The sequence below is a fragment of the Branchiostoma belcheri genome, unplaced genomic scaffold, assembly GCF_001625305.1.
Source record: "Branchiostoma belcheri isolate BF01 breed outbred unplaced genomic scaffold, Haploidv18h27 scaffold23, whole genome shotgun sequence".
In the NCBI taxonomy this organism is placed as follows: domain Eukaryota; kingdom Metazoa; phylum Chordata; class Leptocardii; order Amphioxiformes; family Branchiostomatidae; genus Branchiostoma; species Branchiostoma belcheri.
Window position 1 is genome coordinate 3,317,208 of NW_017803824.1, and position 16,728 is coordinate 3,333,935.

The 16,728-nt window shown below is 42.7% G+C and overlaps 3 protein-coding genes across 3 annotated transcripts; 1 reads left to right on the forward strand and 2 right to left on the reverse strand.

Moving 5' to 3' along the window:
* Positions 1-247: 247 nt before the first annotated feature.
* On the forward strand, positions 248-2,412 carry LOC109470585 (caspase-8-like). Its single transcript, XM_019769549.1, has 2 exons — positions 248-866; positions 1,196-2,412. The coding sequence occupies exons 1-2, from the start codon at positions 248-250 to the stop codon at positions 1,789-1,791; spliced, it is 1,215 nt and encodes a 404-aa protein (XP_019625108.1). The 3' UTR covers positions 1,792-2,412.
* A 1,028-nt stretch (positions 2,413-3,440) lies between these two features.
* Positions 3,441-7,761, reverse strand: LOC109470586 (MFS-type transporter SLC18B1-like). The gene is made up of 11 exons (XM_019769550.1): positions 7,462-7,761; positions 6,810-6,905; positions 6,473-6,546; positions 6,046-6,190; positions 5,544-5,612; positions 5,039-5,129; positions 4,876-4,947; positions 4,404-4,477; positions 3,937-4,035; positions 3,705-3,814; positions 3,441-3,540 (listed from the first exon to the last, which is right to left on the reverse strand). Exons 1-11 carry the CDS (start codon positions 7,759-7,761, stop codon positions 3,441-3,443), a joined length of 1,230 nt encoding a protein of 409 aa, XP_019625109.1.
* A 265-nt stretch (positions 7,762-8,026) lies between these two features.
* On the reverse strand, positions 8,027-14,875 carry LOC109470669 (MFS-type transporter SLC18B1-like). The gene is made up of 16 exons (XM_019769696.1): positions 14,787-14,875; positions 13,890-14,274; positions 13,431-13,526; positions 13,094-13,167; positions 12,677-12,821; positions 12,260-12,328; positions 11,914-12,004; positions 11,618-11,686; positions 11,114-11,187; positions 10,854-10,952; positions 10,317-10,423; positions 9,938-10,033; positions 9,615-9,689; positions 9,272-9,365; positions 8,914-8,966; positions 8,027-8,713 (listed from the first exon to the last, which is right to left on the reverse strand). Exons 2-16 carry the CDS (start codon positions 14,181-14,183, stop codon positions 8,662-8,664), a joined length of 1,488 nt encoding a protein of 495 aa, XP_019625255.1. The 5' UTR covers positions 14,184-14,274; positions 14,787-14,875; the 3' UTR covers positions 8,027-8,661.
* Positions 14,876-16,728: the final 1,853 nt, after the last annotated feature.

The following is a 16,728-nucleotide window of genomic DNA, read 5'->3' on the forward strand; positions in this document are numbered from 1 at the left end:
TTTTTTTCGATGGCCCTCCCCCCGGCTCAAAATTTTTTTCCATGGCCCTCCCCCCAGGCCAAAAAATTTTTCAATGGCCCTCCCCCCCAGTGCACCAGCCCTCCCCCCCGGTAAATATCGTACAGTCCCTAAGAAAAGAGGAACAACGTACTTTGCCCTATTTCAATCAGACACGTGTGCACATTACACAGATTGCAATAATGTAAAGGCTTATTGCTTTCTAATACATGTAGGCAGTTGGCAGAAAATGGCAGAAGAAACGGAAAAGCCAACATATACGAGGGCGCTGGAACTACTGCAAGGCTTGAGTGAAAAGGTGCGAAAACTGGAACAATTCAAGGAGAAGGACCAAGCTGTTAAGGAGAAGGACCAAGCTGTTAAGGAGAAGGACCAAGCTGTCAAGGAGAAGGACCAAGCTGTCAAGAAGAGGGACCAAGCTGTCAAGGAAAGGGACCAAGCTGTCAAGGATAGAGACCAGGCTGTCAAGGAGCGGAACCAAGCTGTCAAGGATAGAGGCCAGGATGTCAAGAAGAGGGACCAAGCTGTCAAGAAGAGGGACCAAGCTGTCAAGGAGAGGGACCAAGCTGTCAAGGAGAGGGAACAAGCTGTCAAAGAGAGGGACCAAGCTGTCAATGAGAGGGACCTAGCTTTCATGGAGAGGGACCTAACTGCCGAGATGAGGGACCAAGCTGTCAAGGAGAGAGACCGCGCCAAAGCAGAGAATGAACGGCTGAAGAAAGTTCTCTTCTCCAATAAAACGTTACCAGTGTACCAGATGAGCCACTCTCCCAATGGCGTTTGTCTCATCATTAACAACATCAACTTCAGGGAACTGCCGTCAAGAACTGAAGCAGAAGCAGATACGGGTAAGTGTAATAGGCAGAATCAGGCACCATCATTGTTCAACTGCTGACTATGGTCTATGGCTACTGGTTGGTTATTGTACCCACTATTATAAAAAAAGGCTGCAGTATCGACAGACGATATGTGCGGTGTTTGAGCACAGATAAGCAATCTACAATGTTGACCAGCAACATAGATGGGCTTTCATGCTTGTATCTAATCTGGGTTAGTCAAGGATTTACTTGTTCGCAGTAATCTGGGTTAGTTTGTATGTAATCTGGGTTAGTCAAGGATTTACTTGTTCGTTACCATTAAGTAGTTTAAGACTAAAATATGGCCATCTTCTGTTCAGGTCGTCTAGCCAATGTCTTCAGGGGCTTCGACTTCAAAGTGGTGACCTTGCAGGACCTTGACCATTCCAAGATGGTGGATGTGATGATAAGACAGGGGGAAGACGACCACTCCGGCTACGACTGCTTCGTGTGCTGTATCATGTCCCACGGTACTACGGGGAAGGTCTTCTCCTCCAACGATGTCGGCATCGACATACTTGAACTGATCAAACCCCTCAACACAAAACGCTGCCCTTCCCTAAAAGGCAAACCGAAGTTGTTCTTCATACAGGCTTGTCAGGGGGAGAGGCACCAAAGCCCGGAGCGCACAGACAGCGTGTTCGATGCGGCAGTCACCTCCACTTTTATCGCCAAAGAGGCTGACATCTTCTACGGCCTGGCCACTGTTCCCGGCTACACAGCCATCAGGCACGACTACGGGGCGCCATACGTGCACCATCTGGCCTGCACTCTTACAAAATATGGTAAAACTCACGATCTCCTCACGATGATGACGATGGTCAACGACAACATGAACGCCAGTGAGCAGGGCCGTTTGGTGTCGTCCCACCACTCGACACTGAGGAAGAAGGTGTATCTCTGTGGCACTGCTTGATAGTGCAAAGTAGGAGCAGATCCATATACTCATATAGCCCATACATGCTCCTGATCATGAGTGGAAATCAGATAACAGTTTCACTCAAAACACGAGAAATAGAGAAAATGAACCTTTGCAGCACTGTACTGTATGAGGATTGACAACCTCGTTTGTTTATTATAGAACTCTTCATAGGTAATCAGAATTAGAGATCTCCATATAGCTGATATTCAAAGTTTATGTTTATTAAGTTACGTTTGAACCTCCTCCTTAGTCCATGATCCAGCCTGACATCTGCAAAACAATGATGTCCACTCGTAAATCGACTGGTATATCAAAGTCAACAACATCAGAAACTTTTAAAAAAATGGAACAGGAATTCTTGGATCAGACAAGTCTTACCTCCTGCATAGTTTTTCACAGATTGTAAAAGTTACCAACAGCAACATCTGAAATTCAAAAGATAGTTGTCATTTTCCAAGACCATTAGAAGCAATTGTAACGATAACAGTGAAACAATCTGTGTTAACAATGAAACAATCATCAATGCTTAGTCAAGACTTACGCTCAATGTAATTGAATTCCTCTAAACAAACCGTTTTCAAAGGTTTGAAAGTATATTTGCAATAATAGAGTAAATAAACATGAAATCTAAAACTCTTTGATTGTATCCATGTATTTTCTCATTCTTTGTCTTATTCTTATTCATTGATCACATAGATATACTTATCACAAGCTAAATGTACTTACAGAAAATAAGATAAACCCTGAGAACGCTGTTGTTGCCCAGGGCAACCCAAACTTTTCTACCAGCGCGCTGCTGACTGTCGGCCCTACAAACGACCTGAAATTTCACAGGCGAGCAGATTATTCAACGGGTTGGTATGGGGAAGTCATCAGATTATCCATGTGCGCCTTACTACAAACATGTAGATAAGCGTGTGTTATATAGAAGAACTTTATATATAGAAGAACGTTATTGTGCGACAATTGTACAAGGTACAATTTCTGGCAACGACTACTGAACATACATGTAGTACAAAAAGAAAAGTTTATAGAATGAAAATTAACATCCTAATTACTAAACGTCAAGAGACAATATAGTTTACAATCAAGTAGTGCTACGTAATCATGAGTTTCGGCATTTTTTCTAATGACAAAACATGTCTTTTATGTAGTCACCTATTTTTGCATTGTTATATATGATAACATTATTTATAAGCACAAACACGAAAAATTGTTACCACGATTTTAAAAAAGTTCAGAGCTGCCACAGTGTTATTGTGCATTCCACATATATGCTATGCTATGCTGATATGCTAATGAACAGTAAGTAACTCACCCCGCGCTGATAGATGCACCAAAAGCTCCGGACACCAGACCGTGAGTAGCAAAGTCAGTCTCCATGCCCGCATCACTTTGAACAATAGAAACAACATCAAAATCCGATCACTGCAAAGATTGTTTTAAATCTTAGCTACCAAATATAATATAAAAATATCTTTTTAATAAATCATGAGATTGACACTACAAGTGCAGTTGGGCACAGAACACAGAACGTCAGTTAGATTTTGTTGATGTACGTATTGTGTATGACTGTTTACTAGTATGCCTGTACGTAGATTACAACATAGTCAGAAACACAATGAGCATGTGAGTGACACGAATTACCCGGCTGCCCAGAGCATCACGTTGAAGATAGGTGTCAGTGCTGCGCCTATGGACATCGCTATGACGACAATACCGAGAATGTTAACCCATAGCTTTCTGAAAAAATAACATCACTCAATGAGTGCCGTGTAGCACATTTAATTTCTAAATAACATAAGCACTTTGCGTTTTGTGTTATGTTGTCTTTAAAGTAATGACTTGTTTGCAGCAAAATCCATAGCAACGTACGAATTGTAAACGTTTCGGAACTAAAAGCGTACTTGGGCAGAATGTTGAGGTAGCCATGAGAGAGAAGGGGAGACGGTCCGACCAGGAGCGCGCCGACTGAGAGAACCAGTAGTCCTAACGTCATCATGGTCCTCACAACGTTCTGTAACACCAACAAGTAACCGTTACACAACGCGGAGCAATAACACACTTCTGAGATAGAATTTGTTCCTTGGAGTTCCACATTAGCCAAATACAGATTGGATTGAAGTGGTCAAGTTTTACCTTTTTGTCGGCCAGCCACCCCCAGACCGGCGCACACACGGCGAACACTGCGGCCAGGGGCAGGAAGAACAGCCCGACTTGGGCAGGGGTGACGTTGAACTGGGAACATCAATTACGTTATAATTATTATGCACCACAGATATGCCCGTAACGAAGTTGATATGTTATTTGTTTGAATGAGTTGGATCAGGGACAGCAAGGTCACATGGACCACTTCTGGGTACTGAACTAACGCACACCGAAGCCTACATAACACACGTACATATCATCCACAACACGTGTTACCACCCTTTCGCCATTTTCAACCACAAGCGGCACAATCTAATGTCAAACTGTTCAATAAAGTCTAATGCACAGTCAATTGACATGTTTCATGGGCCATTTTTATACCTTGAGCCATAGTTTACCGTCCGTTCCATAAGAAAGTCCATAAAATATCCTAGTGGATGGTGAAAGAATTGATTTACCTCGTTTACCAAGTACGGTTGAATCACCGGCTCAAGATAGTTGATAACAGCGTAACCTACAACGGTTATCTCACCTACAAAATAAACAACACAGACATGGGAACAGATACATGATACAGTTCTGATTTAAATTGTTACAAAGTAGAAACGTGACGGCAACTAGAGACGGTAGCATGGAGGTTATTGTCAGACCATTTTACCTTGTGTTCGCTTATCCCTTCCAAACTGATTGTCACAAACACAGCAATGAGAATCATATGAGATCAGAGCCGACGGCAGTGACAGCACGGCTCCGTAGAACTGCCGGTAACTGTAACTCTACAACCCTTAAAAGTTTCTGCAACGCTTGGAAAGAACAAAACAGCGAGTGGAATATCGCATTTGTTGCCAATTACATTGCTTTCCTTTGTCATAGGGGTTTTCAAACAAGAAATATATTATATATAAAATAAACATATTATGAAACACTTACAGGCCATAATGACAATTGGGATCTTTAGAAAGTCCAGCAGGGACACGTCCCTTTTCCCTTCCTGTTCATTATCTGTGCAAAAACAGCAATAGCGGTTTAGTGAGTAAAAGTAAAACCACCGAGTGAGCGAAGCGCGGGTCATTAACGTTATTATTCCACTCACCGATTTGTGTCGGGATCAGGGCAGCCAACACCGCACAGCAGCCGAACATCAGACCCCCGACCGCGAAGAACGGCAACTTGAACCCGCCTAGCTGGTGTCATCAAGGTAAATAACATGACATCCACATATGTCTAGAAAAGGAGCCACTTGTATAACTGCAAACTACTAGTAATCAGTCTGATGTACTATGAGTAACTTGTAACTGCAAACTGATCTACTATGAGTTTTTGCAATTTAGTGCGTCAACTGTAGAATATCATTTATCTAGTAGTATGTACACTGCTGACAATTGTCAGTTCCATTTATCATTTATACTTTTCAACATAATTCAGTATTTCGGTATAGATTTAATGACCGATGACACAGTGCGCACCTCTATTGCAGCACATCCTTCCATGATTTTATCACTCTATGAAATGTTGAATGTACAGTTCATGCTAACTACACATGAAACAAGATATCCACATCGTCCAAACCCCACTACAGAAACAGATAGGTTCCTCACGTTATACAGGACACCCCCGATAGGAGGTCCCGCCATCATGCCGAGGCCCATGAAGAGCTCCAGGGTTCCCTGTAGTGGCGAGTGATACTTTGTGGTTACTAGTAATTTTTTTTCTTAAACGTTTCTCCTCAAGGAATTCAGATTACTGCTATTTTCTTCAAATTGCATGCAACGACAATACATTGTACATGGTGGAGCACTAGACAGCAAATCCAGCTGATGCCGTGTTTCACACACTATAAAACACACAGTACAACGCTAAAGTAGCCATAGATACAGGCAATACAGTATAATACTTTATAATAGCTCATCGATTGAAACTGTTGTCTGACGTCTTTGTAAATGTGTGTTTTAAATCGCTTGCAATGATGTTATGTAAACATAGTCCCCACAAGCTACTGTTGCATAATTCCAATGTCATATACCATAATCATACTCACGTTACGGCATTTTCAATCTTCCACAAGTGTATAGGACAAGTATATAGGAACGTCTTTCTTACCAAGACTTTCGCCACATTCTTGGGGAACTCGTGAGTGAGGATGGTTATGGCGGCAGTCTGATTCGCCGCGACGCCCAGAGCTCCCATGGTCCGGATGGCAAAGCAAAATACGATGAACGTCGTTCCTTCCATGTATTCTAAAAACCTGTTAAGACAGAGCAACATACGTATAACATATACAAGAGTATACAAGGCGGTAGAGTTGGGTAAAATTGAGCAACAGCCAGTTGTCTAGAATGTGCATAATCTTTCACACTCTAAATAAGTTTTTTTTACGCTAGCGCTATCTGTTCTGCATTGGCGTACTTCACTAGCCTGGTTACCAGACCTATTATAGCTCCCGAGTCCTACATCCTCTCCGCAAATCTAATACTTCACCAAACTACTGGAAAGAAGGTGTAACTGTTAAGAAAATACAAAGACTTACCCAAACAAAAAAGAGCAGCTCCCGCCCACAAAAACCCCACTGATCAGCATGAACCTCGACCCGATTCTTGTTATCTACGTAACGAAAAGAAGACACGGAAAGATACTGACAAATTTAACGTTTGTGATCTCTAAAAGAAGTGCACAGAAAAAGGCAGAATGATCAACATCAAAAGAGAGAAAGGACTTGATGATATTTTGTCATCTATTTTCCATTAGGTGTATGAAAGCACAAAGAAAATACCATCAGTCCAGATCCATGTATTACTACGTCCGCTAGTGGTTAGACATGTGCTTGTTCAGTGAGACTACTGGCAATACGTAGGACGAATACTCACAAATTTTCCGAAGACCAGCCCCCCTAGAAATTGGACTGCACTAAAACATCCGAACACAAACCCCACTGTAGTCTGCGAGGCCCCTCTCCGCAGAGCCTGGAACATGGAAGACCGGTTTGAGCTGGTTGTTGAGTACACGCGGAATTGTCATGAAACAGGTGCAAAGTTACCAGTGACCTGACCAGAGTCTAGGCAACAAAACCAAACGACACTAACCTGTTGTACTGTCTTCTGAAGTCAATCGACTACTAGTATAACATGTCAAAATCATTTCTAGATCTAATCGTTGTATTCACACAAGCCAAATGCCACAGAGGCGAACCAACAGTTCCTTTCCCATTTAGGGCTGTTACCACTGAGATTTAACAGATTTCTCAGAGAACAGTTCTAGATACATGTATGTGTTATCTTTAAATCATACTTTTATATCTTACATCATATTCCAATTATGACATCAAGAGTCACACTAATCCAACTTTGTTCGCTGTACGGTCGCTCGGCATTTTCGTGTGAAAATGGGCCTTAACAAATATTGACACACACGAATCTAGGCCAGGTAATCTGTCAAGTTGCCTCTCTGACTTGTTATACAGTGGGAAGAGAACCAATGTGCGTATATATATATATGTATATATTGTTGTTGTTAACTCACCTCATCCGGGAAGAACGGAGTAATTATAGCAGAGCAGGCCATCCCTGAGAAGTTCAGAAAGGCTACACAGAGGAATGTCACAATCTGCCGTTTGGATGTGTTCGCACAGCTGAAGCCATTTTCTTCCTTGGCAGTCTCTGTGTCATTGTGAGGAATAACTTCAGGACATCTGTCCGTCACAGTACCGTACGTCACAACCTCCGGGACACGGTGTGTGTCTTGCTGTACGTGTCTGGAGGTGTTCTGCCCGTGGTCGAGCAGCAGACGTGCCGACTCGCTGTCGTCCTGATCTGGTTCCATGTTCCTGTCGTGTACACGGGCTCCTGAGGTCACGATTTGTACTTTGCCCCGCCCTCGGTTTGGTGGAGCAGGTCATCATGACGTCAACATAAGGAGGGTTAAGCACCTTTTATTGCCTCGCTCAGGGCGGCCATGTTTTACTCTCGTCCTTAAATACTAGCAGCAGGACTGCTTTATTTCCACTTCATTAGCTCACAATTTTAATGATACGGAAATTATTTGTACCGTCCCCTGAGCACAAATCAGGTTTGAAAACCCAGCACAGTTTTGTTACGGTCGACAAATTTCCATTTTCCTTTCCTTAACCAAGAACACTACATACTACTAGACACTTCCCATAAGTGTGGATGTATTAATACTATTACAAATAGAAACACAGACAAAAATGGCAAATAAGGTAAAGTCTAATTTTGGTATGATTCAATTGGATGGCATAAGTGTATTATGAAAAATACCGAGTTAGAATTCCTTGATAATAAATAATCAGCATCTTCAAAATTTGGTACATTCTCACATAAAGCTGGGCCTGGTCTCACATAAGCGCACGATTCTCCATACAAGCAGGCCCCACAGATATTTACATAATTCACTGCGGCTCACGCACCTCTACAACACCTGTGTAACAAGATGTAAATGGCTTGTCATCTTTTATATATTCAAAGTTATTGTGAATTTCTGGTATATGCAACATTTGGGATTTTATGTTGATTCTGTACACACACTTGCCCACTGGCTTTCATAAAACAGCATACGAACACAACAGGAAACGGAAGGCTGAAAACAAGGTTCATGGTGGTAGCAGAAAACAACTGAAGGCAGAAAACAAATTAAAGTTGATATATATGGTGGCAGCAATCTCTTCTGGACTGGGCTTGTCGGAGACTCAGGTACACAGAAGCTTCACGCTACTAGCCTCTGACTCTCACCGTCGGTTGAGTTCACGTGGTGGACACTGAAAACGTATGGAAGAAACAAGCTTAGGCTATCGTCGAAGTATGAAGAACATACGTAGTTAACTACCAGATGCAGTCTACACTGTATAAAGTGACGGGGTATAAATTAGTGATGGTACAGTAACATGGCTGAACATTTATTAGAGTACAATGATTCACTCAAACAACATCAACTACATGTAAATTCAACAAGCCCTACCGACGGGTAGTGTGGCAGCCATCATAGATGTAGAAAGCCACTATAACCAGCATCTGCAAGGTAACGAACAGGGGTTAATGTGTTTGTTTTACCAACTGGTATAGCAACGGATAAGAGCTACGTCAAACAGAAAACAATCTCTAAAATCACATATTATTTGTTACATGTATAGGAATGATCAAATAGGGTTCAATGTCATATTTCCTCTTTGTTCAGAAAACTGCATAAGTTCAACGTTAACATATACTCATTGTAAAAAAAAAGCGTAGAAACAACCGTCATTGAACACTGCCACGCCATATCATAGTCTGAGCATGAAAACCAAGTGTGTGTCGTGTTGTGATAACTTGGTACATACATAAAAGACGACAAGCCCTCCAAACGCAGTGGATGTCCACGGGAAGCCAAACCTATCCGCCAGTGCACTGCTTCCCAGTGGGCCCAGCAGGTCCCTGTAATACATAAGTCAACTGCATCAAGAAATAACATTCACACGATTTAACACGAACACCCATCTGAAATTTAAGGAAACGGCACAATCTATAGAATGTACATCACCTATCCATGATGTCCTCATGTCATCTTATGAGGAAAGTCTAACTATTTCGAAAGGTAAGATAGAGTAACTGGGACGGGAGTAGAGTCCCTTTGTGGAGAAATGTTTTCTGGATTTACGAAGTGACAAGAAAGAAAAAACTTACCCGATGGCGAAGAAGGCGCTCATCACGCCCGACACCAGGCCGTACATGGCAAAGTTATTCTCCATGCCTGCGTCACTAATTAGGAAAGAAATCACCATGGTTACCATCGATGTAATCCTCCTGTGGCGATAATTCAGACTATAGAAGGAGAAGCAAGGGAAAATGACTTAGTCCCCGTACATTACATTACTAGCCTGTGAAACCCAAGCTCTTGTCCGGCTCCCTAGATAGTCCGCCACCCAAGAGCTTGTGGCAGATCACGTCGGGGGGTGACGGACTAATTAGGGAGCCGGCGAAAAGCGAGGTTCAGTCAGACACATTACCTGGCCGCCCAAAGCATCATGTTGACGATTGGTGTCATGAACGCTCCGCAAGAGGCTCCGATAACTGCAAGACCGACAATGTTCACCCACTGCGCCCTGTAACCATGTCAGCAAAAACGGATTGTTTAACCTTTAGTAACTACACGTTTTCAAACGTAATAAAACACGGAGTCTAAATAAAGCAAGAATTAATTCTCACTCAAATACATTCAATGATGTAACCCAACACCAGTTACCATGGTGAGAGACGTCAACAAATCAGGTCATTGACCAGGTCAGAGGTCAGTGTTTGGAGAAGAAGAAGAGGAGGAAACTTAGCAAAAACAATATGTTTTCCTTCGGTAAATAAACGGATTCTACTTGTTGGACCAAACCCTACTTCGGTATAATGTTGGCGTAGTCCGTCAGGAGCGGAGACGGTCCGAGAAGGAGAGTTCCCACCGCCGTCACCACCATGCCTAACGGTACCATGATCGGGACACATTTCTGTAAACAACACAAGAAAGGGAGAGGGGTGAAGGAGGCTATTTACATCAGGGCCCATCACCCTTCACTTAACCGCGACGGGGCCGACATCGTCTACCAGATACCTTTGACCCGGTGTTGACGTCACACAATAAGCCACGTGACAAGCATCATTAAGTTAGTCTACTGAGGAAGACCAGAGTGACTAGCTCTAGGTGAGAGAGCATTTTGTGTTGGTTCTAAAGTTTTAACTCTAAACATCTAAGATAAGAAAGGATTAAAGTAGAACAGATGCAATGCCACCTCTGCTATCTGCACTAACAGCACTACGATTAGCATGAACATCTAGACGTTATATTCAGAAGTAAGGCGTTGTTAATCAAGGTTTATCAAAGGAAATGTAGAAGAGACGTACAATCCGAACCACTAGGCCTATAAGACGGGAGGTTACCCTTTTGTCTGCCAGCCAGCCCCAGCCCGGCGCCAGGACGGCGTATAGAGCCGCCCACAGCAGGAACATCAGGCCGATGTGCACAGGGGAGGTGTGGAACTGTCAACATCAGTTAAAACACATTTTAGCTACATAACTATTACAACCGCAAATTCACTTTGAAAGAACACATAAAATTGATATGTGTGCGCTTCTTGCATGGAATGATTGGTATTGATTATATGGAATGTAAAGCTAAGTAACGTTAGTTTACATCTTACCTGATTGATCAAGTACGGCTGAAGTACAGGGTCGATATAGTCCAGCATACAGGCCACCACAACGGCCAAACCGCCTACAGAACCACGCGTAAGACATAACAACGTTACATTGTACTGAAGCCCCCAGTTGAAACAAGATTTTGTAGACCACTAATGATATGAATCTTTATTGCATGTTCTTTCCCAGATGGGCTAAATGCACAAGAGGACATGCAGTATGCAAAACATGAGTATTGCATACTGGAACGCTATATTCTAATGCTAATTGCTAGGAATCTATACATTACAACAATACTATATACTACCTATCATCTACTGTTAGTTGCCCTTTCTTCTCTCTTTTTGAAATATTTGGAAACATAATTACATAGTTTGTCTGCTATATATTCGTTCTTGCATGACAAGCAAATATATCATTGGTGTAGATCTGATCACCATGCTTTTTCGACAGTACTGCTAACTTATAAATCTAAATGTCGGACGTCCACAATGGTCCATACTTACAGGCTATAGGCACAGCTGGGATCTTGAAGAAAAACAGCATATTCACATCTGTTTTGCCCTCCTGTTCATCTGTACAAATACAGTGGTACAATTTGGTCTACATGTACACAAGGCGTGGTAATGTTAATACATGCACTAATTCTTTGTGTAATTGTGTGAAAAGGGTCAATCTCATAGAAAACAACAAAATGTAACTATACTTTACATAATCAAGATCGATAAATCTATTAAATGACAACAACAGTGGCCTACTCGACGTTTCTTTTTCTAGACTATTTTAAAAGTTTGTTAATTACCTGGTTGTGGCGGGACTAGGATCGTCACAAACACACAACAGCACAGCAACAAGAGACCCATGGTTATAAACGGGGTCTTAAAGCCTCCAAGCTGTTCAAATGACAAAACATTTACAAAACATTTAAGTTTTCAAATTACACAAACGCGCAATACAAATACATTTCCGCGTATGTCACTGCTTTCGTAGAGTTACAGGTCGAACAACTATCCTAGATTCCGGATATAAACAAAGCAATAAGCAACCAACGATTATCCATTGGGGATTCATGAAATTGAAAAAGAGAAATGTTGACTTTCTAGCACCCTGCTTACTAACACATAAATGAATGAATGCTTAACACTTACGTCGTACAGCACACCTCCGATGGGCGGCCCGGCCATCAGTCCAAGGCCTGTGAAAATCTCCAGGGTTCCCTGTTAGAAAAGGGATCATAGCTTTTTAAATAAACTGAAACTTTGTGTTGCAAGAGAGTTCAATCTTTTCCAAAATGCTACAAATGAAATTTTAGTTTGGAAAACGCTGCTAGAATTCCCAAAATTTCCACTTTTTCTTCGGGACCTCAATAACTCACCACATACTAAAATTCAAACAAATCCATCAAAACCTAATTTGTCAATTTGTTTCTGTAACTTTATCTATGTATGTCTACGTCTTTATCTATCTACAAATCCATAAAAAGATCGTAAGTTTTACCAGCAAACACGCAGTACCAACATAAAACAGTACCCCCACGGGACGAAGTAATGCCCCCATCTGCCTACCATGACTGTGGCCACGTTGTTAGGGAAGGCGTGTGTGAGGATGGCCGTGCCCGCGGTCTGGAAGGCGGCCACACCCAGGGCCTCCACCGACCGGATGGCGAAGCAGAACACGATGAACGGCGCTCCATCCATGTACTCCAGAAGCCTGGGAAAGAAAAAAAACAGTTGCTACAATACTTTGCTACAATCTTTGGCGTGATTTTAAGCCTTTTTTATCGGGCTTTATTTTTACGACACCCCCCCCAAAAAAAAAACGTTAAAAACTGTGCAAAAAAAAGAAAGCCTGATAAAAAAGCATAAAATTTAGTAAAAACGCACCAAAAAATAAGCCAAAGCAGACATGCAATGTGGTCCAATGACATAAGATACGATTCAGTTTGCTGTTGTAAGACATCGTAATACGTTGTTGAGACTTACCCGAACAACACAGAACAGCTCCCCGCCACAAACACACCGCTGGTCAGCATGAACCTAGACCCTATGGCGGTGATCTGAGGAGAGAAAAACAGAGAAGGAATGAAAAAATAAAAATCTCATCCACCGCTTGGACAATAATTGGCAAAATAAACGTTTGACTGAAGAAGGTAAGAAACAAATACCTGACGCATGTAGACCTCTATGTAACAATTGGTGTATGATCTACCAGAAAATGAATTCGTACTTGTCCACAATACATACTATTCATGACACCATCATAAAGATAAGTTTTGCGATGTGTTTTTCAGAATTGCCCAATGATATGGTTGATACTCACGTATTTTCCGAAGACCAGACCCCCCAGGAAGTTGATGATAGCAAAACATCCGAATATCAGTCCAACCAAAGTCTGCGACGCTCCTCGTTTTAGAGCCTGTAGAGACGTTAGATAGTTAGACTGCCATGACCATACGAATTATTTGACTGGTTTAGTCTTCATCCTAAATGTTTCCAAAAATAAAATACTGTCATTTTGTTGTTGTAACTTTGTCCATCTACGTATGCAAGAAAGAAATCACCGATGAACCAATTTTGCTGACATTCTACTTAGATGGAAAATATATTTGAAAAGACTTAACGTCAAACGATTATTTGAAGGATCACTTAAGATATGCAAAAGAGTGTCTTCATTGTTTGACACGTGCACAGTAAAATGATTCAGAACATCACATCTCATTACTATGAGGTAGTGGTGGGATCAACAGAAAACAGGAACAGGTATAGCCGGTTCACTTACCTCGTCCGGAAAGAACGGAGCGATGACGGAATAGTAACAGAATCCGCAGAAGTTCAGCAAAGCGATACAGACGAAGGACAGGAGTTGTCTTTTGGACGCCCTCCTGCAGCTGAAGCCCCCCTCCTCTGCCGCCGTCTCTGTGTTAGTATCGGCTTCTGTCGTCTGTTCGTCCGTCACACTGCCATACGTCACAACCTCCGGGACACGGTCTGTGTCCAGCTGTACGTGTCTGGAGGCGTTCTGTCCGTCAAGTAAGCGTGATGTCTCGCTGTCGTCCTTCCCGACGTCCGTCATATTAAACTGATCCTTTTCACGTTCTTGAAGTTCTTGTGTTGGTGAAAAATTATTCGGCAAAGTTGGTCCCTATGTGCACTTCGTGACAAGCCTGTAATGTTAACAGGTGGCATAACTTAGAATTAGACGTTTTAGGACACCTGTAACGTTACACCTAGTCACGAAAATGAGGATTTATAACCTCTTCAAAACGACTGATCGTTGTAAAATTTATTTACATCATGTACATGCAAATCATTTGAAGACATAGGCAAATTCTAGGTAGGCAAATCAGCCAACTGTCACCTGCTTTTTGCCTACACTCGTTGTACGTGACCTCACGTCGTACATGGCAACATTATCGGTAACAGGCTCCTGGCCTAGAACAACAAGTTCCGTGCAATGTAACGTTACAACGTACAGCATATGATAAAACCACGCATCTGCTTGGAAATGAAGCGTCCTGATGTCACGACGGGAGTTGCTTGAGGACACGTGAGGACATTGACCCACGGACGAGCTGTCTGTCCGCCGTACGATCGCCACATGGATGCACAGCGCGCCTATCAATATCGCCATGCGTAACCTAAAGATTGTACGACAAAGCCACGATATGTTCCTTACCTGTTTGCTGCGTGATCCTATCCTCTGTTAAAGGTGGAAAAGAATCGATTCAAGCCATAGCGAGGCATCTCTCCTTTATATTCACACATCGGGGGTACCATTGCACAAGCGCCCGCAACTCGCACCCTCCCACCCCACACATGTCCTCGCGGTGACCTCAAAGGCTCGTACGTCACAGTTGACCTTTGAACTACCTATGATGCAAGACCGCACGTTCATGTACAAAATGTAGCGCAATGATATGTGTTACTAGTACTGCTGCGATGATAGCTTTCCAGAATACGCAACTAAGACTACAGATACTTACAGTGTGACGTTACTTCATTGGCAGGTTTAGGCTTGTGACGCTTAAGCTTTAAAACTGAGTTGGAACGAAAGCAGATCCTTGGACGAGTTGGCATGGCCCTCCACCAATCGTTCGACTCGTGGGTAATGGATTATGAAAACGCTGCTCACTACTTGAAGCACATACAGTATATAATATGGTCTATCACTAAGCAAAACAGCATTTTATCATTTATGTGACTATACAAACATGACAAATATAGCCTAAGGAAGTAGGTCATCGCTGCAGTTCCTCATGAGATCGCTAATGGGCTACTACACAGTGCAAATTATGGCGTCACCGCTGCACCTACTCATGCACAATAAGTCAAGTACCTACACTGTAATAAATCAAAGCAATGACAATGTTTTTCTGCTTAGTCGCTGGTGAACGTCGTAACAAACATTCAGTGTGTTTATGTCGTTAAGTCCATGTGAGTGAGGAGCCTTGGACATGTCAGATATCAAAAAGGGAACTTGCCCAACACACAGATTAGGGACCCGGTGTGTTTGTTAAAAAAAATCGACGAGGGTTCGGCAGGATTACACTATATATTAGCTATCAACACCATAAGTACGCTTCGCCTCATTACACCTGCTCCGTCTTGACCAGTATCGTGCCCAACGGTTTACAAGTTTTCAAGCCACGCCCCCTATCTACTCGAAGGGGTTTACAGGTAGTAGAGAGGACTCACACAGTTCATCTACACGCGTGCGTATAACATTTGAACGATGCGGCAATGACGCCAGAGACTGATTCTCGGCGTTTCTCTCCAAATCAGACTTTTGCTACGGCTGGCGTTTTGATACTACTACTAATTGCTATTACGTACTGTTTTCTGAGGCTACTGTTGAATACGAGAAAATGGACAAAAGGTCTTCAGTAAGATCCCATCAGTTCCACCACACGACCTTGGCGACCCTTTAGCGCCCACTAAACACTCTGGCTAATTCTAGGTCGCGCAAAGGGCGCCGAGGCCTGGTGGAAGGGGCGGGTATAAATGATTAACTGTCACCGGTGTCGCAGTTCTTAAAGGCGCGGAAAGTAGAACACGTCTCTTCGCTATAGCTCAGTCACCTGCAAGAAACATGGCCACAGTTCGTATGGCTGCAAGACTCTTTCTAGTGGCAGTGTTCATAGCCGCAGCGTTCGGCAAACCAGGTATCTATCCATTTGTTTTTGTTCGATCAGTGGTTGTGCTTCGCTTTGTTTGTGTCGCGTATTTAAGGTTTCTTTGTTCTGTGTTCTCCTGTCTGCAAATTTAACATAAAGACATGTAAATAGGACCCCCATTTGCTCGTACTTAACATGAAGATAAGAAGTCGATAATTTTCTGATTTTCAATTCTTCCTAGGCAGGTTTTGAAAGGATTTTTACTTCAGATTTACCGTTTGTGATATATCACCCACAGAACTTCACACACACGTGCGCACACACCCTACTCACAAGCACGAGCGAACGTTAGTCTAGCCTGTGTAACTTAAGGGAGAGAAAACAATAGAGCGTCGAGTGTGTTGTGTACGCCCGCCCTACACGTGAGAGAATTTCCCCAAACACGGGTATATGGCATGGTCACAGCGTGCTAAGCACGTGGCTCCCAACAAATCCATATTTCTT